Source organism: Ornithorhynchus anatinus, chromosome 8 (assembly GCF_004115215.2).
Source record: "Ornithorhynchus anatinus isolate Pmale09 chromosome 8, mOrnAna1.pri.v4, whole genome shotgun sequence".
Classification (NCBI taxonomy): Eukaryota; Metazoa; Chordata; class Mammalia; order Monotremata; family Ornithorhynchidae; genus Ornithorhynchus; species Ornithorhynchus anatinus.
The window spans coordinates 14,312,718-14,337,076 of NC_041735.1; the positions used below are offsets into that span (position 1 = coordinate 14,312,718).

General features: G+C 46.6%; 1 protein-coding gene across 2 annotated transcripts in view; it reads left to right on the forward strand.

Moving 5' to 3' along the window:
* ZNF831 (zinc finger protein 831) overlaps positions 1-24,359 on the forward strand; it is a 59,534-nt gene that overhangs the window by 24,383 nt on the left and 10,792 nt on the right. For both annotated transcript variants that reach the window (XM_029071155.1, XM_029071156.2), the window contains exons 2-4: positions 6,514-10,597; positions 12,072-12,196; positions 21,928-22,100. In XM_029071155.1, coding sequence (XP_028926988.1) covers positions 6,551-10,597; positions 12,072-12,196; positions 21,928-22,100 — 4,345 coding nt within the window. In that variant the 5' untranslated portion in view covers positions 6,514-6,550. The remainder of the gene's footprint in view (positions 1-6,513; positions 10,598-12,071; positions 12,197-21,927; positions 22,101-24,359) is intronic.

Sequence of the window (24,359 nt, forward strand, 5' to 3'; positions counted from 1 at the left end):
CTACTACCCTTCCTTTCCAAAATCCTAGAACGAGTCGTCTACAATCGATGCCTAGAATTCCTTAACTCCCATTCTCTCCTAGACCCCCTCCAATCTGGCTTCCGTCCCCTCCACTCTACCGAGACTGCTCTCTCTAAGGTCACCCATGACCTCCTTCTTGCCAAATCCAATGGCTCCTACTCCATTCTGATCCTCCTTGACCTCTCTGCTGCCTTTGACACTGTCGACCATCCCCTCCTCCTCCGTACCTTATCTCACCTTGGCTTCACGGACTCTGTCCTCTCCTGGTTCTCCTCTTACCTCTCTGGCCGATCATTCTCGGTCTCCTACGCTGGAGCCTCCTCCACCTCCCATCCTTTAACTGTTGGAGTTCCTCAAGGGTCAGTTCTTGGCCCTCTTCTGTTCTCCATTTACACTCACTCCCTCGGTGAACTCATTCGCTCTCACGGCTTTGACTACCATCTCTACGCAGATGACACGCAGATCTACATCTCCGCCCCTGTCCTCTCCCCCTCCCTTCAGGCTCGCATCTCCTCCTGCCTCCGGGACGTCTCCACCTGGATGTCTGCCCGCCACCTAAACTCAACATGAGCAAGACTGAGCTCCTCATCTTCCCTCCCAAGCCCGGTCCGCTCCCAGACTTCTCCATCACCGTGGATGGCACGACCATCCTTCCCGTCCCGCAGGCCCGCAATCTCGGTGTCATCCTTGACTCGTCCCTCTCGTTCACCCCACACATCCTATCCGTTACCAAGACCTGCCGGTTTCACCTCTACAATATCGCCAAGATCCGCCCTTTCCTCTCCACCCAAACGGCTACCTTACTATTACGGGCTCTCGTTATATCCCGGCTAGACTACTGTGTCAGCCTTCTCTCTGACCTCCCTTCCTCCTCTCTCGCCCCGCTCCGGTCTATTCTTCACTCCGCTGCCCGGCTCATCTTCCTGCAGAAACGATCTGGGCATGTCACTCCCCTTCTTAAACAACTCCAGTGGTTGCCTATCGACCTCCGCTCCAAACAAAAACTCCTCACTCTAGGCTTCAAGGCTCTCCATCACCTTGCTCCTTCCTACCTCTCCTCCCTTCTCTCTTTCTACCGCCCACCCCGCACGCTCCGCTCCTCTGCCGCCCACCTCCTCGCCGTCCCTCGGTCTCGCCTATCCCGCCGTCGACCCCTGGGTCACGTCCTCCCGCGGTCCTGGAACGCCCTCCCTCCTCACCTCCGCCAAACTGATTCTCTTTCCCTCTTCAAAACCTTACTTAAAAATCACCTCCTCCAAGAGGCCTTCCCAGACTGAGCTCCTCTTCCCCCTCTACTCCCTCTGCCATCCCCCCTTTACCTCTCCGCAGCTAAAGCCTCATTTTCCCCTTTTCCCTCTGCTCCTCCACCTCTCCCTTCCCATCCCCACAGCACTGTACCCGTCCGCTCAACTGTATATATTTTCGTTACCCTATTTATTTTGTTAATGAATTGTACATCACCTTGATTCTATTTAGTTGCCATTGTTTTTACGAGATGTTCTTCCCCTTGACGCTGTTTAGTGCCATTGTTCTTGTCTGTCCGTCTCCCCCGATTAGACTGTAAGCCCGTCAAACGGCAGGGACTGTCTCTATCTGTTGCCGACTTGTTCATCCCAAGCGCTTAGTACAGTGCTCTGCACATAGTAAGCGCTCAATAAATACTATTGAATGAACACTACTGGAGGTGGTGAGTAGTTAAGTGCTTAGGTAATGGAGGTCAACAAATGCTTATGGTGAAAATTCATTCAATAGTATTTATTGAGCGCTTACTATGTGCAGAGCACTGTACTAAGTGCTTGGGATGAACAAGTCGGCAACAGATAGAGACAGTCCCTGCCGTTTGACGGGCTTACAGTCTAATTGGGGGAGACGGACAGACAAGAACAATGGCACTAAACAGCGTCAAGGGGAAGAACATCTCGTAAAAACAATGGCAACTAAATAGAATCAAGGTGATGTACAATTCATTAACAAAATAAATAGGGTAACGAAAATATATACAGTTGAGCGGACAAGTACAGTGCTGTGGGGATGGGAAGGGAGAGGTGGAGGAGCAGAGGGAAAAGGGGAAAATGAGGCTTTAGCTGCGGAGACATAAAGGGGGAATGGCAGAGGGAGTAGAGGGGGAAGAGGAGGTCAGTCTGGGAATGCCTCTTGGAGGAGGTGATTTTTAAGTAAGGTTTTGAAGAGGGAAAGAGAATCAGTTTGGCGGAGGTGAGGAGGGAGGGCGTTCCAGGACCGCGGGAGGACGTGACCCAGGGGTCGACGGCGGGATAGGCGAGACCGAGGGACGGTGAGGAGGTGGGCGGCGGAGGAGCGGAGCGTGCGGGGTGGGCGGTAGAAAGAGAGAAGGGAGGAGAGGTAGGAAGGAGCAAGGTGATGGAGAGCCTCGAAGCCTAGAGTGAGGAGTTTTCGTTTGGAGCGGAGGTCGATAGGCAACCACTGGAGTTGTTTAAGAAGGGGAGTGACATGCCCAGATCGTTTCTGCAGGAAGATGAGCCGGGCAGCGGAGTGAAGAATAGACCGGAGCGGGGCGAGAGAGGAGGTAGGGAGGTCAGAGAGAAGGCTGACACAGTAGTCTAGCCGGGATATAACGAGAGCCCGTAATAGTAAGGTAGCCGTTTGGGTGGAGAGGAAAGGGCGGATCTTGGTGATATTGTAGAGGTGAAACCGGCAGGTCTTGGTAACGGATAGGATGTGTGGGGTGAACGAGAGGGACGAGTCAAGGATGACACCGAGATTGCGGGCCTGCAGGACGGGAAGGATGGTCGTGCCATCCACGGTGATAGAGAAGTCTGGGAGCGGACCGGGTTTGGGAGGGAAGATGAGGAGCTCAGTCTTGCTCATGTTGAGTTTTAGGTGGCGGGCCGACATCCAGGTGGAGACGTCCCGGAGGCAGGAGGAGATGCGAGCCTGAAGGGAGGGGGAGAGGACAGGGGCGGAGATGTAGATCTGCGTGTCATCTGCGTAGAGATGGTAGTCAAAGCCGTGAGAGTGGATGAGTTCACCGAGGGAGTGAGTGTAAATGGAGAACAGAAGAGGGCCAAGAACTGACCCTTGAGGAACTCCAACAGTTAAAGGATGGGAGGGGGAGGAGGCTCCAGTGTAGGAGACCGAGAATGATCGGCCAGAGAGGTAAGAGGAGAACCAGGAGAGGACAGAGTCCGTGAAGCCAAGGTGAGATAAGGTATGGAGGAGGAGGGGATGGTCGACAGTGTCAAAGGCAGCAGAGAGGTCAAGGAGGATCAGAATGGAGTAGGAGCCATTGGATTTGGCAAGAAGGAGGTCACGGGTGACCTTAGAGAGAGCAGTCTCGGTAGAGTGGAGGGGACGGAAGCCAGATTGGAGGGGGTCTAGGAGAGAATGGGAGTTAAGGAATTCTAGGCATCGATTGTAGACGACTCGTTCTAGGATTTTGGAAAGGAAGGGTAGTAGGGAGATAGGACGATAACTGGAGGGGGAAGTGGGGTCAAGAGCGGGTTTTTTTAGGATGGGGGAGATGTGGGCATGTTTGAAGGCAGAGGGGAAGGAGCCCTTGGAGATTGAGCGGTTAAAAATAGAAGTTAAGAAAGGGAGGAGGGCAGGGGCGATGGTTTTAAGAAGGTGAGAGGGAATGGGGTCCAAGGTGCAGGTGGAGGGGGTGGCACTTGCGAGGAGGGAGGAGATCTCCTCTGAGGATACTGCAGGGAAGGATGGGAAAGTAGGGGAGGGGGTTGGTGGGGGGGAGGGGAGAGGCGGAGGGGTGACTTTGGGGAGCTCAGACCTGATCGTGTTGATTTTCGTGAGGAAATAGGTGGCCAGATCATTGGGGGTGAGAGATGGGGAGGGGGAGGAACAGGGGGCCTAAGGAGAGAGTTAAAGGTCCAGAACAATCAGGGGGGGGTGACGGGCATGGGTGTCGATGAGGGAGGAGAAGAAGCTTTGCCTGGCGGAGGAGAGGGCAGAGTTAAGGCAGGAAAGGATAAATTTGAAGTGTGTGAGGTCGGCTTGGTGCTTGGACTTTCGCCAGCAGCGCTCAGCAGCTCGGGCATAGGAGCGTAGAAGGCGGACGGAGGAGGTGATCCAGGGCTGTGGGTTAGTGGAGCGAGAGCAGCGGAGGGAAAGGGGGGCGAGAGAGTCGAGATGAGTAGAGAGGGTGGAGTTGAGAGCGGAGACCCGCTCGTCGAGAGTGGGAAGAGAGGACAGGGCGGCAAGGTGAGGAGAGATGCTATTGGAAAGACAGATGGGATCGAGAGAGCGGAGGTCTCTGTGGGGCAGTAGCGAAGATTTGCAGGGGGAGGGAGTGTGAGAGATGAGGCAGGTGAGAAGGTTATGGTCCGAGAGAGGGATTTCAGAGTTGGTGAGTGAGGAGATAGTGCAGCGGTAGGAGATGACGAGATCGAGGGTGTGACCGAGTCGGTGAGTGGGCGCGGTATGGTGGAGGAGGAGGTCGGCAGAGTCGAGGAGGGATAGCAGGCGGGCGGCAGAGGAGTCATCGGGTACATCCGTATGGATGTTGAAGTCTCCAAGGATCAGAGTGGGCAGAGAGAAGGAGAGAAGGAAGGTGAGAAAGGGGTCAAGGTGGTTGAAGAAGTCGGAGGTGGGACCGGGAGGGCGGTAGATGAAAATGAAAATGATGGTCAGGTGATCTCAACTGCCATCTGGAGATAGACCTGGAAATTTGTGCATGCAAATTAAGTGATTGGGTAGAACTTTACCCCAATTTTGCAAACACATAGTTATATGCTTGGTCAAGCTGAGATCTCCCAGTCTGGGGATTCTTTGTTTTATTTTTTTCTCTTATGTGTGGTTTCCTTTGACACATTACCAAATTTGTTTAGTTCAAACCTCCTATGTGCAGTCTTATCATCCTCAAAAATATTTATTAAATGGCCAATATTTATTAAATTGAAAGCCTTTCAATTTGGTTTCTTTATACTTAAATGTGGTACTTAATCTTTGAGGTGTGTTGAGCCCAAGTTAACGCCAACCAGGCATTGCCTTTTTTTTTTTTTTTACTTCTGCAGAAAACTGATTATTAGAATCAACATGTCTGTAATTACTCAGGTTTCTTTTTCAGTTATGCTCTGCCTGTGCTAGACGCCTTCACAAGTAGCAGGTGCTGATTAAATTGTAACCCAACCATTACTTTGTGCTGCAGCCAAACTTTGGAGAGTGAGCGCCTGAGTGAGCTGATTGGAGGTCCGGGCATGTGAAACTGCAAGGGATTTTTCAGTCTAAATTTCAAACATTAAATTGGATTTTCAACTGAAAGAACCCAGTTGTGGGAATTGAGTTACTATTTTGGTGGGGCCACTGAAAGATGATATGTGGCCTGGAAGTGCTCATTTCTCCATTTAAATCCTCACTAGTTATTTTCACTGGGGGATAAAAAAACTGAAAATAAGAATTCATTAACCCTCCTACTTCCACCTTGACAATCTCACACTTCATGGTCATTCGAAGTATAGTCTCATTGAAAGATCTCTGGAGTCAGTAAGGAGAGTCTAATTGCATGTACTCTACTGGTTTACTATGTGAATCAAGCCACTTAACTGCTTTTTGCCTCAATTTGCCTATTTATAAAATGGCTTTAATAATCCCTGCCAACTCCCTTCTTCCCAACCATGGAATGAAGTGGAATAGAATGGAAGCACTTGACCTAGTCAAAAGAAAAGTGCTAAATAAATCCAAGATAGCATAATCATCTAACATCTCCATTTGTCAGTTCTAGAAACATACCATTTCATTTTTAAATTTAACCCAGGATTATTTTCTTTTCACCTTTAGTTTTTGAGGTAGAGTGATAGAAAAATAGAGGCTATCAGAGTGAGATTAATAACATACCTTGGATTAAGATTTACTTAGAACCTTTCCTGTGAATCTTTTAACTTGCACAAACATACTGCACCTTGTTTGCCTTAACTGGAAAATGAAAATGTCAGTGGAGTCAGTCCTAGATAAATATGCTATAAACCTCCCCAAACATACCAGGATCCTGATCCCAGAGACGTGGAAGTAGGCCTGGGAGACATTTTTGCTAATCAAAGGTTCTCTATGATGTTCAGGTTCAGTGACATATTGGAGCACATGTGACCTTTTTCCCACCCCTCCTCTCCCTCTTCTGAGCCTGTTCTTTGGCTAGAACTTCAGTATATGATTCTGAGCCTCACTTTACTTTAATTTCAACTTTCCAGCCGGTTTGATGGATGGACTACAGAGCAGCTTTGAATGGCTCAGACTCCTTCCCTCGGATGGCAATAGATTTTGATACTCCGGATTGATGTAGCTGAATAGAGGGACTGGGCTGTTCTTAGGCAGCTGCTGCTCTCCACTGTAGAGGCAGTGAGATAGGGAAGTGATTCTCCTCTATGAAAAGTAGGTCAGGTGTGTTGGGATTCTCTCCGAAGAAAAGCAGATGTGATAGTGGTTTAATGGTCATTTGTGCAGCTGCTTGTGGGGGAAGCAGAATAATCTCCAGTCACCTCATGACTCTGTGCTTTTGTCCCACAGATTACTCTGCACGTGGAGCTGACCCAAACCATGTGAGATGGAGGCCCGACGGCCTGCCTGTTCCGCAGCGCCGAGAACAGATCCGTCAGTCCACATCTCCTGCCTTCAAGTTGCTAACGTGCAGCACTCACCCCAGCTGAACCCGACCTCTGCGATCGTTCAGCCCGATCAAGGTCTGCCTCCCACCGTATACCTGAAGACCCTCACCATCCCTCTGTTCCACCCGATCCAGCCCGGGGGCTTTCAATCATGCCACCAAGTGGTCACCACCAGCAGCAGTGGCTTGAGCCTGGAAAGCAGCAACTTCCCTTTAATCCTGAGTCCCCTACTGCATTCGGAGAAGATGGACCCATCTCATTCTCAGAGCCAGCCGGGCCAGACCTTGACAGTGAATATAGTGGGGAGTTTACCAGTTCTGTCCCCGGGTGGCTTGTGTTCCAATGTAGCCCTAGCCACTGTAGGGAAGTCAAAAAATGCAGGAAAATATCTTTGCAAGCACTGTGGGCGGGACTGCCTGAAGCCAAGTGTCCTGGAAAAACACATCCGCTCTCACACAGGAGAACGACCGTTTCCCTGCACAACCTGTGGCATCGCTTTCAAGACCCAGAGCAACTTGTACAAACACCGGAGGACCCAGACGCATATCAACAATGCCAGGCAGTCCCTGGAATCAGATGGCAATGGCAGCGGCCTTCAGGAGGATATGGAAAAAACAGCAGAAAACCCAGTCTCGGGGCAGACTCTCAAGTCACATGGTAGTGTTGGTGAAAAAGAGGCGATGGGAATGGAAGATCAGGCTTTGGAGAGCTCTTCCTCACTGGACGCTGCAAGAATGCTTCAGAGTCCTGGGCAGAAGTCATTACATTCTCTTACATCCCAAGGTATGGGGACTAAACCTGAGCTTTCTCATAGTCAGGAGCCTACTCTCAGTGGCCTAGACAGGGAGGCCACCCTGAATCCTGAGAACACATCTTCACCAGGACTTCTACCAGCAAATGTGCACCAGAGATGGAAGATGCAGGAGCAAAGATCCCCCACAGCAACCAAGCACATGCAGTTGCAAAGGCAGCAAGCAACGCTCACAGACAAACACTGGGACTTTAGAACCTCAGAGTGTAAACTAAAGAAGTGTGAGAGTACTGATTCTGGCTATCTCTCACGCTCTGATAGTATAGAGCAGCAGATGCTGTCTTCCAGCCCCCTCAACAGCCTGTCTGAACACAGCCTGGAAGCTGAAAATGAAACCCCACCCAGTCTTTCAAAGGGCCCGGTGATCAACATTTCTAACCTGGAGCCTGGGGAGAAAGCAACTACATTAACTCTAGAGAAGAAGAACCTGGAAGAACACATCTCCAAGTTGATTTCCCACAATAAGGCAGTGGTGGATGACACACAGCTAGACAACGTGAGACCCCGGAAAACCAACCTTTCAAAGCAGGGAAGTATCGACCTGCCAATGCCTTATACGTACAAGGACTCCTTTCATTTTGACATCAGGTCTCTTGATGCCACCAGGAAGAAAAACATCACATTCTGCTCGGCCAAATCCACCTACAATCCCCTTGACAAATCCAAGCCAATATTCTTTCACTCAGTCCCGACTCAGTTCTCCACCACCATAGACTGTGTCCCCGTCACAAGGAGCAATTCTCTTCCCTTCATTGAGAGCACAAAGTCTTGGCAGGAGAAGCGGGCTAATGCCCAGGCCGCCTATTTAGCCAAGCTGCCCCTCGCCACCAGCCACGCTCTGCGTACAGTGGATTTTCCCAACAGCCACCCGCGGATGCTCGTCCGTCAAGGGGCAGTGGATGACTTGCCCCAGACTAACGTTGTGGACAAACAGGTCTCACTTGAGGAGATGAATGACAGTAAAAAGCCTGCGGAGGAAGGGCTGCAAGCTAAATGTGCAGCTGGGGGCAAAAAATGCAGTCAAAGGAAGCTGAAGATGTTCTCGCAGGAGAAGTGGCAAATATATGGGGATGACACATTTAAGAAAATCTATCAGAAAGCCAAAACCAGCCAAAACACCAAGAAACTGAAGCAAAAGGAGACCCTGGTGCTAGACATGAAAGACTCGATTCCTGATCAAAAGGAGGCAGCAAGGGGAGAGGGGATGGTGCAGCGAAGAGGCAGCAGCAGCAGGAGCTTCACATGTGGAAGCCCCATTTCCTCCCCACCAGCCATTTCTCCCAGAGGACGCAAAGCTGTGGATTCCCACCCTCCAGCTAAGCAGGTATCTCAGGTGGTTTCCTTGCCAGCAGAATCAGACACTCTGGCAGAAGTGATGGGAACATCACATTCAGTAGAAAGCACGGCCACTTCTACACTGAACTGTTGCATTACATCCAGTCGGGGGAAAGATGTGGAGAGCACAAACCCTTTATTGCCCCCAAACCATAGGCCTAATCAGAAGCCCGAGCTTCAGGAAACAGCTGCAAATCAAGACTCTCTCAGTCTTGCCTTGGAATTGGAGAGCATCCCCTGTAACGATGGTGATAGCCAGGAGCAGCATCAGAGAGCACAGATGATTCCTCGGCTTCACAAGTGCAGCGCTAGCAAATCCATGAAAGAGGTTGAAAAGTTACCATCAGAGCGAAAAAAACTCAAGGTCGAAGAGATGCAGAGCAGAGAAAACCCCATAGATTTGAAGACTCGGAGGAGTGAAGGATGTAGCGAGGGCCCTGAAACACTACATGGTTATTCTGATGCTAACTCCCCTCCATCTGGGAAACACAGTGCTCAAAAAGAAGAGGGGAACTGGGACAAAAGATTCAATGAATCCACTCGACATATGGATGGCACGGAATGTGAGAGAGGGAAACCTTACCAGGGAGAGAGAGGTGATGATGGGAGAGCTAACACTTCAGATTCAGCGACCATCAACTCAACATCATTTGCTGCAGGACCCAGGCTTGGCTCATCAGAGGAAAGAGACCCCATTGGGTTCACTCTGCATAAACCTGCAGATGCAGTGGTCGGGCAGTGTCCCGGGACCCCAGCAGAAAGCAGTATGTTGCCTGCAATGCCACCCCAGGTTTCTGAATCAGGGACCTCTCTTTCTCCAAAGTATATCCTCAAATTACCACCAGAAAAGACTTGCCCTGAATTACCAGTTGTACGAGGCAAAGAGCAAGAAAAGCGATTTTGTGGTGACTGCAGAGGGCACGGAGAATTAGAATTGGATGCGAAATGCCAAGATAGAGGAGTGGGGCCAAAGTGGGACGGTCCCTCACCCCAGAAAGCTTTGAAACCATGTCTGTCCCCAGGATCAGGCTCCACCATGGAAAACAACAATCATTTAGGGAAAGAAGAGATGACAAAGGGGTCTCAGGATAAGATGGACAGTGAATGTAGAGTGGACGATAAAACACGAATAACTGAGAGGACGTCCCTGAGAAGTACCTGCTCTGTGCAAACCTCAGGGAAAAAATTAACCTTCACTTCCATGTACACAAGCGGGTTTTTCGTAGCGACCGACATCAAAGGTGAGAGTAAGATCTTAAGCCACCTTCACTCAGGAAGTACTGCTGTATTAGTGACGTCCTCATCAGGAAAAGGGATGTCATCTTGGGATAGTGCTGATCAACTGAGCCAGGGGTGGGAGAGATACAGGGATTCTTCAGATGGCCAAGCCTGGACTTCCCAGCTCTTTCGGCATCCTGTTAGGTCACCAGAAGATACCAGCAGCTGCCATTCCTTTGGCACTTTTTACTGTCATGCGATCACTGTTCAGCATGGAGGCCACCCCGCACAGCCCCAAACCTGTCTGATCCCACACTCAGGATACCCAAGAAGTTCAGAGGCAAAGGGCTCCTTCCCATCCTTAAGTGCTGAGCCTAGGCTGACCTGGTGTTGTCTCTCCCGGAGCCTCCCTCTGCCTGCAGAGCAGAAGGAGAAAGCTTACTCAGCTTACTCCTCCCTGCACATCTGTCACAATAACCCAGAGGAAAAAGGTTCGGGGTCAAGATGTGACTTTTCTTTACTCGACATGAAAAATGTGACCAAGACAGTGACCTACAGCTTGACGAGCGGAAGCCTGAAAACCCTGGCTTCATCCCTTTCCTGGGGACAGCCAAAACAAAAGGTACCACTTGTTTCTTGGGCCTAGGGAGTATAATTATTCAGGCAAGCATTTTAATTGAAAGAAAGGGAGCGTGAAGGTGAGGGGGCAGTCTCATTCCAGGGGGTTGGAAAGTTAGCATGTTTCTCCAGCGGCTTCCAGGGCAAGTGAAAGCCTTGAGTGAAAAGCCAGTGGAAAAATCTTCTTTGGAGCAAGGAATCAAATGGTTGGGGAGGAGGCAGAGGGAGTCCTAACATGCAGGTGGCTTATGGTCATATCTTGGGAGTTTATGCAGATGGCCCTCCATTCACTCTGGGCAGGGAATGTGAGTACCAACTCTGTTAAGTTATACTCTCCCAAGTGCTTAGTACAGTGCTGTGCACACAGTAAATGCTCAGTAAATACCATTGATTGATTGATAAAGCAACAGAATCTCATTCTCTAGCAGACAAGGCTTTCAGGACTGACCCTAACAAAGAGCCCCAAACCTCTGCCCAAATGGCTGGATGACTGTTAGCATTGAAGGGTTTGGAAAACAACCCATCTGGCTTCCCCACTTACCCTCTTGTATTCTCAGACCAATTAGGAAGTGTGAGCAGGAACAGGGAGAGGACTGTTCAGGAAGTGTTTATTGGGAGGTTGGCCATACTTTCTGAAAACTGTTTCATGTAACTTAATTTCCATTTGGGATTCTTATGAGAGGATTTCATAAAGAAATTCCAGTGTTCTAGGGTGGTGGAGTGTAACCAACTCCCTGCAGGTCCCAGAGCAGTGCTCAGGACCCATATGGGATGGATCGTATGATGTTGCTTACTTGACACAGAGTTGAGAAGAGAGAGTCCACCCAGTAGGCCTGTGATGGATCATTCCTGTGCCTTGAGTATCCAGATTGTATGATGGGTTTAAATGTTTTGTCTGTAAATAAGACGTCAGGATAGCACTGGCCGCTCAAAAGATGGCCATGGGGATCCTCAAGTCCTACTTTTAGCTTAAGTGATAAATGTCCATAGAGATGGTCACCATGGAGGCAGTGGTGGTGGATAGGTTAGAATAGGGCATCCATCACAGCAGAAGCAGCAGCAGCAACAGTAGCAGGTAACTATAGAGAAAGGGTAGCCAAACACAGCTTCCCGAATCCCCTCCAATTCCCCGCTGCTGCCGATATGTGTATAGCTGCCTCCACTGCAGGCTGTCCCCCTGGGGCTTACATCTGAGTCAGAGAGGTGTGAAGGAGAGTCCTGGAGGGAACCTCTTAATAACAGCTATGGCTGGGGCAGGAACAGTGAGCTTGGTCACAGTGATAGAGGCAGGGTGAAGCTCAATGGGGGTGGGATCAGCTGCCATTTCTCCTTGCTTGACCCGTGCTGCTATTACTGGCTGCCCCTTGCCAAAGGTGCTGTTAGTCTTATTTAAGCTTATGTTTAATTTCTCCAACTCAAGTCAGGAGAACTCCTCTGGTTTGAACAGAGTAGGCTGACATTATGACTGATGCTTTCAGCAGGCCTGTTCATTAGCTGCAGAACAAGAAGAGAAACAAGGAACATCCTCCAGAAGGGGAAAAATGATCACAAATCAATCTGGCAGGAGCAACAAGCAGAAAAAACTGAAGATCGGTCCCAAAAGGTAGGGAAAACTGTTGCTGATGGTGATGATGAAGTTTCTAGTTCTCATTTATACACTTCCACCATTTCCACTTTCCTCACTTGGCACAGAAGTTTTCATTTTAACATAGCTAAAATCTGTTAATATATCCATGCTCAGAATCAGTGATTCACAAGATGGAAGGCACACTCTGGAGAAAAAGGCTTTCAATCCAAGGTCTCAAGGTTTTAATGGTTAATTTAAAAAACAGTGATGATCCTGCATCTAGACTCCTTTCCTCCAGCCAACAGCCAACTCCCCTCTTCGGTTTATCCCAGAATGGTACCCGATATAAAGGAAAAGGAACCAGAACTTCAACCTGTGACATAGCATCTCGTAAAGTATCACTGAACTGTTATGGAAGCTTCCTTGACCGTGTTTGATTTCCAGAGGAAATAACTGACCTGAATCCTCAAAGCACAGATCAGTGTTTGGAAGGGGGTGGGGTGAAATGCAGGGAGTGCTTTTGGCATTTTAAAAGGAAAAGCCCATTTGTCCTGCCTTGAGACAGATGTTTGCAAACTTTTGGTGCTTATAGTCTTTCTGTATGGCCGTTTTGATCCGACAAAATCAATGCTGGTGTGGAATCTGGGCAGTGGGTAGGAGCCATGGAATGGATAAGGGTTTTAAACCCTTCTGCTATAACCAGGCTATTTTTTTCACACACCCCCCTCTCCAAAAGGCTAGGAATGTGGGCTTTCCTCAGGAACAGATCATACTTTGAAAGTCGCTGCTTTGAGGGACACATTCTTTAGGCAGCTGACAAAATGCTTCACCACTACAAAGACCAGGAAAATTATTAGTTGGCATCACTCAGCTTTCTTTGTCTATTGTTTTTCCTGGCTTGTGGTAGGTGTCGTCTATAGGGCCAATTTGGGTCTCAAACACCTGCTCCTGTTGGGAAGAATAGCTGAAGTCAAAACACAGACTTCGAAGTCTATGAGGCTGGTTGTGGCACGAAGAACAAATACTCTCTTAAAGAAAATCCAGAGAATGGGTAAACATCTTTTTACTCAGCTCCATTTGATTTAAGACTGCAGTATTGTGATTGCAATGGGTCAGTGAAGAGCCCCTCTAAGTCCAAGAATAGGATCTCACTGTACATTCCAACCACCTTGAGCTGCAAATACTTGACATAGGGGAATCAATTGTCACAATTAGTAATTATTGAATCCCACTGAAGTGAGACCAGAATGTTACTGTGTGGGCAGGTGCTGGCTGTTGACATTCTGGAACGAATCCACTAGCCCTAAAACTGTCAAAACTTCTGTTTCCTTTCCTAGGAACTGTTTCTGCCTTGGAGAACCATCCAACCAATTAATCAGTTGTATTTATTAAGCACCTACTTTGTGCATAGCACTAAATTATGCACTTGGAAGAGTGCAGTGTATGTAGTAATAATAATAATAAGAATAGTGGTGTTTGTTAAGCACTTACTTTATGCCAAGCACTGTTCTAAGTGTTGGGGGAGATTCAAGCTAATCAGGTTGGACACAGTCCCTATCCTATGTGGGGCTCACATTCTTAATCCCCATTTTACAGATGAGGTAACTGAGGCACAGAGAAGTTAAATGATTTGCAAAAGTCACATATAGCAGACAAGTGGCGGAGCTGGGATTAGAAACCAGATCATTTGGATTCCCAGGCCTTTGCTGTATCCACTAGGCCATCCTCTTTCCTGACATGATCCAGGTCCTTATGGAGTTTACAGCCTAGATGGGAAGCCAGAACTAAAATAACTGGACATAGGAAGGAGCATTATTCGTTAATTCATTGTCATATTTATTGAGCGCTTACTGTGTGTAAAGCACTGTGCTAAGCGCTTGGGAGAGAACAGTACAGCAACAAAGAGACACATTCCCTGCCCACAACGAGCTCACCGCCTAGAGGGGGAGACAGACATTAATACATGTAAATAAATAAATTACAGTTATATATATATGGGCTGCAGGGATGGAGGGAAGATGAATGACGGGAGCAAGTCAGAGCAATGAAGAAGAGAGTGGGAGAAGAGGAGAGAAGGGCTTAGTTAGGGAAGGCTTCTTGGAGATGTGCCTCCAATAAGGCTTTGAAGTGGGGGAAAGCAATTATCTGTCTGATATGAGAAGGGAGGGCATTCCAGGCCAGAGGTAGGATATGGGCCAGAGGTCAGTGGTGAGGTAGACGAGATCGAAGTACAGTGAGAAGGTTAGCTTTAGAGGAGCAAAGTGTGAGGGCCGGATTGTGGTAGGAGAACAGCGAGGTGAGCTAGGAGGGGGCAAGGTTATTGAATACCTTACAGCTGATAGTGAGGAGTTTTTGTTTGTTAAGGAAATGGGTGGGTAACCAATGGAGTTTCTTGAGGAATGGGAAAACATGGTCTGAACATTTTTGAAGGAAAATGATCCGGGGAGCCGAGTGGAGTATAGACTGGAGTGGGGAGAGACAGGAGAGAGGGAGGTCAGCGAGGAGGCTGATAAAATAATCAAGGCGGGATAGGATAAGTGCTTGCATTCATGTGGTAGCAGTTTGCTTCCAAGGAATGCTAGGTATGTTGATACCCATGTTAGATTTTAAACTCCCTGGGTACAAAGATTGGGCCTTTTACCTCTAGCACAGTGCTTAGGTCAATACACTATATGTAGTACATGCCAACTAAACACTACCGATTAGTTTCTCCTCCTATTTGAAGCCAAGTCTGATTTTATCAGTCTCTATTTTCACCTTTGTCACTAGCCCTAGCCTAGTCAATAAGTATTTTTCATTGTCATCTTTTCCCCAGTTTATTTCTGAGTCTTGTGGAATCATGTGGATTGTTCTCCAATGTCTCTGCTGCTGAGTAGAGAGCCCCAGAACAAATAGAGCCAATGTGGGCTTTTAGAGTGTTTCTGTTAATGGTTGTTTACCATTGGACAGTGCAATGGAACAGAGGTGAATGGCGAGGGGAGTTTCAGCCTGATAAATAGAGCTGACCAATCCAGGATCACCTCCGTTCTACAAGGATCAGACCCTGGCTTCATTGTTTAATAATAATGTTGATATTTGTTAAGCGCTTACTATGTGCAGAGCACTGTTCTAGATACAGGGTAATCAGGTTGTCCCACCTGAGGCTCACAATTAATTCCCATTTTACAGATGAGGTAACTGAGGCACAGAGAAGTTAAGTGACTTGCCCATAGTCACACAGCTGACGAGTGGCAGAGCCGGAATTCAAATCCATGACCTCTGACTCTGAAGCCTGAGCTCTTTCCACTGAGCCACACTGCTTGCCTAATGAACTTATGCTGTCTCTTTTTCTTTTTATAATAATAATTATGGTATTTGTTAAGTGCTAAGTGCTGGGGTAAATACAGTGTAAGCAGATTGGACATAGTCCTTGTCAGTCAAGTGTATTTATTGAGTGCTTACCTTGGGCAGAGCACTGTACAAAGCACTACAACAATAAACAATAAAAGGACACATTGGGGCTCACAGTTTAGGAGTCAAGGCATCACCTGAGGGAAGAAGGTTTGGAGAATCTATATGTACTTGGTTCTGTTGTCAGACTTATAAAACATCAGAAACAGTCTCCATGGCCAGAGATGAGGCCTAGTCTTAAAAAAAAGTCAGGCTCTCTACAGTGGGAGAATTATTTCCTCACACCAGCCATCTTTGATCAGCAGATACAGTTCATACAGAATCAATGCTTAACCAGCCCATAAACTATTGTTGAATGATACACATAGAAGGCACAAAACTGACTTAGAGAAGGGGGGTTGGGTGGAGGGAGTCAATAGGGAGGGGATCGACAGAATAAGTGGACAGGGAGTGAGGCGACAGAGAATGAATCGACTGGGAGTGAACTGACAAAGAATAAGTCGATAGTGAAGGAGCCGACTGGGACAGGGAATGAGTCAAGAGGAGTGGGCCGTCTGGAAGTGAGCCGACAGGGAGGGAGTCGATGGGGAGTGAGCCGACAGGGAGCGCGTCGACAGTGAATGGGCCGACAGGGAGGGAGCCAACCGGGAGGGAGCCAACCGGGAGTAAGCCGACAGGGATGAGTCAACAAGGAGTGGGCCATTAGGGAATGATTCGAGTGGGAGTGAGTTGACAGGGAAGGAGTCGACAGGGAATGAGCTGACGGAGTGAGCTGACAGGGAGTGAGCCGACAGGGAGGGATTCAAAAGGGAGTGGGCCGTCAGGGAGTGAGTCGATGGGGAATGAGTTGGCCAGAAGAGAGTCTATAGGGAGTAGAGTATAAAGATATGTAAATAAGTGTTGCAGGAGTGTGTATTATTTAGGTGATGTGGAAGTGGCCAAGTGGCAATTGAGGGAGAATGAGAGATTAACTAGGGAAGGCCCACTAGTGAAGATGTGATTTCAGAAGGGCATTGAAGAGGGGAAGAGAGTAGTCTGATAGCTGTGAATGGGGAGGGAGTTCCAGGCAGAAGAGCAGGAAAGAGGTCAGCAGCAGGAGAGATGAAAACAAGGCACAGTGAGTAGGTTACCTTGAGAAGAATGAAGTCTGAGTTGGAATGTGATGGAAGAAGCATCATGGAAGCTCACCTGCTTCCATGGCTTCAATTACCACTTCTTCTCTTAGCTGACTCCCAAATCTACCTCGTTAGCCCCCACTTCCCTCATTCTCTGCATTCTCTCATCTCCTTCTACCTTCAGGACATCTCTACATGATGACAGGACTGGCAGCTCAAGTTCATCATCCTCAAGACTGAACTCCTCCTCTTTTTCCCAAATTCTCTCCTTTACCTAACTTCCCATCACAGCTGAGAAAAACCAACACCCCCCAACTTCTCAACTCATATCCTTGGTATTATCCTTGACTCCTCACTCTCTTTGAATACCCATATTCAGTCTGTCACACCATATCCTGTCAGTTCATCCTCTATAAGATTTACAGAATCCACCCCTTTCTCTGAATGCTGGTCCAGGCACTTGTCATATTCTGACTTGACTACTCCATCAGCCTCCTTGTAGACCTTCTCTCTTCAATCTCCCATTTCCCAGTCCATACTTCACTTTGCTGTCCGGATCACTTTTCTAAAACATCATTCTGCACAGGTCTCCCCAGGCCTCAGAGACCTCCAATGACTGCCCATTCCCTTCCATATTGAGCAGAAACTCTGGACAATTGGTGGTGCTTTTAACCAGGATTGATTTAATCAAAGTACCAAGAACGTGTCTATTGTAAAACAGTAAGCAGATCAGGAAACAGCCTTCAATATGAAGAGGCTGAAATATCAATGGTGGAGATATCGGAGGGTCAGAATAACTGTACACTGTACTATCTTTTTTCTGAGCAAGAAATACATTTATGGAAGTTCACTTGTTCATTTTCAGTTCCCGTTTACCAGACATTTTTATGTTTTTTTCAGGAAGTGAAATATCAGTGCAGTATTTCCCTCCTCCTCTCTCTGGTCCACTAGTTTAGTAAACTTTCATGGGTGTTATATTTCTATAAGAAAGTCTCATGAAAAAATCAAGGTAGAAATGAGAATTCCAGGGTCAGGCCTCAGGAGGGGATAGAGCAAATGAAAAATAAATTCAATGACTTAATTCTTCCTATGTTGTCTAAGTAACCCTAGGTACTAGGTAAGATAACATTTTTATATTAAGGAATCATTAGATCATAGTATCAATCATACTTATTAAGCACTTACTGTGTGCAGAGATGGATTATTATTATTTATTATAAGTATACAAAATGCTGGACCAACCATGAAACAGGCAAATAGAGATAAATCCTGAGATACTTGCTGAATAATTGTTAATGAAATGAATAATGAAGAATAAGAAGGTTGCATGGCAGAAATGAAGTGACCTGTAAAGAAAGAGGAGGAGAAAAGAAGAGCAACTGTTGTCAGAATAAAACACCATAAATGAGAATCTATTAACCCATTTCCTTGCTAGATATTGATAAGGTTGATATTAATTTGGAATATGGAGTTAATCATGTTAGTCACAGTTCTTTTTAATTCTTCAACATCATAGTAGGACTAAGTAAATTAAGTGAAAAGAGGGCAACTTTTGAGGTGAGAACCATTAGACTGTAGATCACAGAATCCTTACAGCGGGAAGAGGCTTCCACTGTGCCTTAGCAGATGGCATATAATAATTTAAAGGTCAGGTTGCAAATCTATGAAAATGGTAGAATGAAATATTGATAAGATACTTCCCCAACTTTACCTGATTTCTTTTTCTGAGGTAGTCTTATATCTTCCTTTTGGGCTTGGTTCCTGTCAGATTTGGACAGGCTGAATAAAGACAAGAAAGCTTTCCTTTTTTAAAAATGGTATTTGTTAAGTGCTTACTATGTGTCAAGCACCATTTTAAGCACTTGGATAGATACAAGTTAATCAGGTTGGACACAGTCCCTGTGCCACCTGAGATCACAGTCTAAGTAGGAGGAAGATCAGGTATTAAATACTCATTTTACAGTGGAGGAAACTGAGGCAAAGGGAAGTTAAGTGATTCACCCAAGGTCACACAGCAGCAAGTGGCAGAACTGGGATTAGAACCCACATCTTGTCACTCCTGGGCCTGTGCTCTTTCTGCTACACCATACTGCTTTCTCTGCTACACTCCTCTTGCCTCCTCTTTAGGTGGGCTCAACTCCCCAGGAGTAAGAGGTCCCCGGGGGAAGGCAGAGTGGGTTTGTGGAACGAGCACCAGATTGCAGTCAGGAGACCTAGCTCAAGTTGCTTGTCAACTATATGATCTTGGGCACATCTCTCTGGCTTTCAATTTCCTCCTCTGTAAAATGGAAATAATATTGGTTGTGTGCCTCAAGTGGAACAGGAACTACATCCGATCCCTTAACCTTGTATCTACCACAGCGCTTTGCACATAGTAAGAGTTTTAAAAATGCCATAATTATCAGTGGGAGTAACAAAACTCCTGTTGGGGACACAGCATTGACTACTATTTGGATGGCCAAGTTTACATGATCGGTCCTGAAACCCTGACATACCCTGGCCTCCCCTCCTATCAAAGCCGGAGGTGCAGGGTGATTCCTTGAAGCTACAGTCAACTGCTTGTGTGCTGTGGAGAAGCCATTCTTCTCCCTGCATCAGCATGTGATGAGAATCCCAGAGAGAGTTTCTATCAGCTGGTTCTCTACTGCAGTGGGTGGGGTGAGAAGAAGAAGAAGAAGGAGGGGGAAGACTTGGACATACTTGTCTCTCAGGTCAGAAATCCTGGCTACCGTAAGATGTAAAAGGGCTCATGTGCCTCTGATCTGAATTTTTCCTTTTGCAAGAAAAGTGAAATAAAGTTAAAGCATGCTAAATTGTATTGGGAGTGATGTGCTCTTATCCTAGGGTCATTACATTTTAGTGTTTTATTTCAGTGCATAAGAATTTAGGCCACTAAGAGTACACAAAAAGCAGGAGGTGCCAGATTATAAAATGGCCAAAGGTTGATTCCCCTTCGAAAAAATTGACATCAAGTGACCTGTCCCCTTCTGGCATCATGACTCACAGTTACGATAAAGTGTTGTTGGGAATGGGACAAGAAAACTATTTCTGTATCATGTTCCTCTACCCTATGGTCTCTGGTAACAAGGAAGCTCCACCAGGAGGTGAAGACTAAGCAGCTATCTTACAGTAACAGTATCCTGACAGCAAAATAATAACACAAAAACCACAGGGAAATCCTTAAGGCAGGCCAAAGTCCGTACGATTGCTGCCAACTTCACAACAACTCATAAGCAATAGTGTATAAACTTGGTGGAACTGAAGGTTAAGGAATTTCCTCCTTATCTAGGCCTCTGTAATAGCGCTTGTAGCTTGGCAGGTTTTATAAAGTAGAACAGCACCACACTTGCAGCTGTCCAGCTTTTCTCACCACCTGCAAGGTCTCATTTGAAAGGGGGCAAAGGTGGTCTTGGACCCCACATAAAACCATCATTTCCATGAAGCCACACCTTTTTTGTTTACGCCAATCTCTGTACTTTGAAATCACACTCTGAATGAGCCATGGCAGGAGGCCCCATTTGCTCACTGCTTCAATTTGTGAAGCAGCCATCCAAATTCCCAGAGCCTTCTCAAAACCCAGGGTTTAGATTTAAACCCATAGTTTAAAGCACTTAATCACCTTGCCCGCTCCTACCTCACCTCGCTACTTTCCTACTACAACCCAGCCCGCACACTTCATTCCTTTAATACTAACCTTTTCACTGTACCTTGATCTTGTCTATCTCACCGCCGACCTCTCGCCCACATCCTACCTCTGGCCTGGAACACCCTCCCTCCTCATATCAGACAGATAATTGCTGTCCCCTCCTTCAAAACCTTATGGAAGGTACATCTCCTCCAAGAAGCCTTCCCTGACTAAGCTTCCTCTCCTCTCCTCCCACTCCCTTCTGCGTTGCTTGTACTTGCTCCTTCATTCATCCTCACTCCCATCCCCAGAGCACATGTGTATATGTCTGTAATTTATTTATTTATATTAATATCTGTCTCCCCCTCTAGCCTGTGAGCTCCTTGTGGGCAGGAATGTGTCTGTGGTTAAATTGTACTCTCCCAAGTGTTTAGTACAGTGCTTTGCACGAATGAATTGTTCCTTTGAAATTTGTGATGGCCACTTAGAGCCGAATTCTCCTACAGGACTCATGACCATCTTTACTGCATCAATATGCCTGAAGCGATGCTAATCACTGACAAATGTCATTTGTTGTGGCCTTTATATCCAATTGTTGTGGCCAGTTAAGTCTGAACTCAGAAGAATGGTGAATGGTAAGTATATTTAAAATGTGGCAAATTCATTGCAAGATTAGGGGATTATATCTAATTCTACATTCTCTTTAGCACTGGTAAAGCCACAAATGGACTGAGAATGAAAGCATCATAGCAATCATCGGATTCCAGAGGATGTCATTCTTTGTTGCTGAAGAAGAAACTGTCAGGGTGGACCGCATGGCCGCTGGTCATGTTTGTTCATGTGTAGGATAATGAAGTAGGGTAATTCTGCCAGTATCACTCCATACTTGGGTCCCTTGGGCCCAAATGAAGCATCAACAAGGAAGCAGCTTGGCCTAGTGAAAAGAGGATGGCCCTGGGAGTCAGAAGACCTGATTTCTAATCCTGCCTTTGCCAAAGCTTGCTGTGTGACTTTGGGCAAAACACTTTCTCTGTGCCTCAGTTCACCTGTTCTTCTTCTTACTTAGCCTGTGAGCTCCATGCGGGACAGGGACTGTGTCCAACCTAGTGAACGTCTATTTACTCCAGGACTTAGAATGGTGTTCGACCCATAATAAGTGCTTAACAAATAACATTAAAAAAAAGCACAGAATGTCTTAGCAGGGAGGGAGATGGGATCATGTTAGATCAGGCTCCAGTTTAGAACCTAAAGTAAGAGCACCTTGAAGGTGAGAATTTGGGGGATATGAGGCACATGCTTGAATAGGAGCACAGTGAAGGGAGGATGCTAGTTCTAAGGGAGACCAAACCTCCTCTGCCCTGGGTACTCAATACACCCAAAGATGAAATAACCCTTTCAACCTAACAAGAGCCTAAAATAAATCAGACTTGGGGCAAAATATGAAATTTAGTAAAAAGTGAAATGAGATAAACAACATTGATATATTATTTGCTAGGCCACTGGTGTTCCATGCCCTTTTATAGATTGTGACTAGGTCTCTTGGTACATATATGAGGAAGGCTGTGAAGACATTGTGGGCTAGAAGATCGTCAAAAAAAAATCCAACTTTCCTACTTTCTTTCTTCTCTTTCCTACAGGCCCAAAGGAGGTCAGCTGCAGGGACATGCTCAGCTGAAGATAAGTAAACAGCGCAAACAGCACTTTGCCCTAAGAAAAACTCCTGAGGCCCCCAAAAAGCCCCGTCTTCCCTATACACAGGATGGCCTTGGACAGAGCAGGGACTGCCACCCTCCTCTGAGTGGCCTGTCAGGTAACTCCTCCATTACCTGCCAAGAGGTAGAAATGCTCTTCTCTCCATTTTCCATGTTTATCCTGCATAAAGGACTCAGCCTAGTCAGCAATGTATCATGGAGGCAGGACTGAGTGCTTCTCTCAGTTCTCTCATGTGTATTCTTGATTCACCAGACCTCCTTCACCTCTCTGTGCTGGAGGGCTCCTTTTCCCCAACTCTGTGAAATGGGCCTAATAATCCCAACCCCTGACATAGGCCTTGGTATGCATATTTCAAGTAAACAGAGGTACAGACTGGCTGGTTCCATTGACAGTACTTTTCAGTACTTAGTAACTGCATGCTAAATTCTCCTCCTTCCTCCATCATCAATATATTGCTCCTCCTTCCCGTCCTCTTTTTCCTCTTTCCTTTTCTATTTCTCCCCACCTTCTTCCCTTCCTCCTCCTTCTCTTTTTCCTTCTCTCCCTTGTCTCCTTCTCCCAGAATTTATCTCTAGACAGAATGCATGCTCTCCACATTCCTGAGGAATGTTCCAAGCTCTTTACTTGTAGAGCAGTAAAAAAAAGGGCAGAGGACAAATGAAACTTCCTGCTTTACAGATACTTTGTTTGTAGCTCAACAAATATCTCTGTGAATTAATTTGATGTAGCAGCTGGGGTCTTATTGAGACATTTTCCTCTAAAATCCCCAGTGCCAATGGCCACAGAAATCTGCAATATGGAAATACAATAGAGTTTGAGAATTAATCAAATCTAAATTCAGATTACCTGTCTGGGGCTTCTCTGTCTGACTCATTGGGTTTTTCAAACAGGAGCTGGAAGTGGTTGGGAATTAACATTGCCTGAGAAGGTTACACACTACCAATCCTAAAATGCCAGGTGGTGTCAGGGAATTTTCCAAATTTTCCACATTCTACTTATGCGGTGATTCAGAAATGATCACAAATATTGAAGATAAATAAGACACCTTCCTTGAGTTCACTAGCAAAACACCAAATGGCAGTCCTATTGGGAAAAACAATGGGCAAGGCCTGTATTTTAGGGACTGATACCTGAAAGCACAGACAAAAGGCAGAATGCTTTTCTACAGGTTTCTCTTGTCCCAGTTTCTAACAATGAACCATGAAAGGAAGGGAGAGGGAAGCATAATTTCAACCCCCTGGCTCCAAGTGGCCTTAAACAAGTGGTACCCAAAACATTTGTGCCAGTGACATACGCGGCATCTGACAATTTCAAAAACCTCTTCCCTTTTTAATACCCGGCCTTCATATTTTTAGTCAATATTTCCTTATCACCACAGTAATTGTGTGGGTGGGGCAAGTGCATTTTGAAGTAGAAAGTTTCATTTTTGGCATTTCACATAAGCACCTGAACAGAGCTGCCCGGTGTCTTCAGGATCCTGTTTTTCTCTCTTCCTCCTATGCCAGGGACTTTCTCCTATAAATATCCATGCCAGCTATTCCTCCTTGTTGCCAAGGAAATCCCTGATACCTTCCATCATGGACAGCAGCCAAAACCCATCCACATAAGCTATAAAGGATAGAAAATGGACACCATCATTTCTTTAACCTCCAAACGCAAAACTTTGAGATCTAAGTTCAAATGTAAGCACAGAATAGGCTGAAATGTGTACAGAGGGTCTTCTGTAGAGTTGCGAGTACAGCGAGTGATGAGAGAACCTAGTGAAGGAAAACAAATTGTGAGGACAAATTACATTTAAAAAATAACGATCTACCAGACAGACTCAAGATCAATGCCTGTAGTTCACATTTTGACCATCTGCATTTTCCCGAAGTAATGTGTCTTAGGATTCTCATTTGTAATTTCTTGCGACTTATGAACTGTTGGGAAGGGCTCTGCTTTCATGTTTGTTATTCTAGTGGTTGTTCAAAGTGAATGCAGTTGATAGAGGCACCATTCCTCCCTCCTTTTCTCTCTTCCCCCCCACCAGTAAGGAAGAGGCTGGGAAATATCCAATGAAAGGCAGGTGTGGAGCCATCTGATCTAGTTTACGTGCTGGCCCAGCTTCTATCAATCACAGACCATTCCATCCTGTTGTGTCAGAGCAAGGAGAGGGAACATTGCTGTGGTAAATGATCCTTCCCAGGGTCCGGGGAGTCACCCAGTCAGCAGGTCAGAAGTTCCAGGCCATGATGGAAACAGCACAGAAGGAAGGTGAAAGATTACATCAAGATAAATATGGAAAGAAAATCAAAGGCAAAGGAGAATTTGATTTCTCTTACGTAGCAGTAGCCAACAACAATATTTCCCAGCTGGG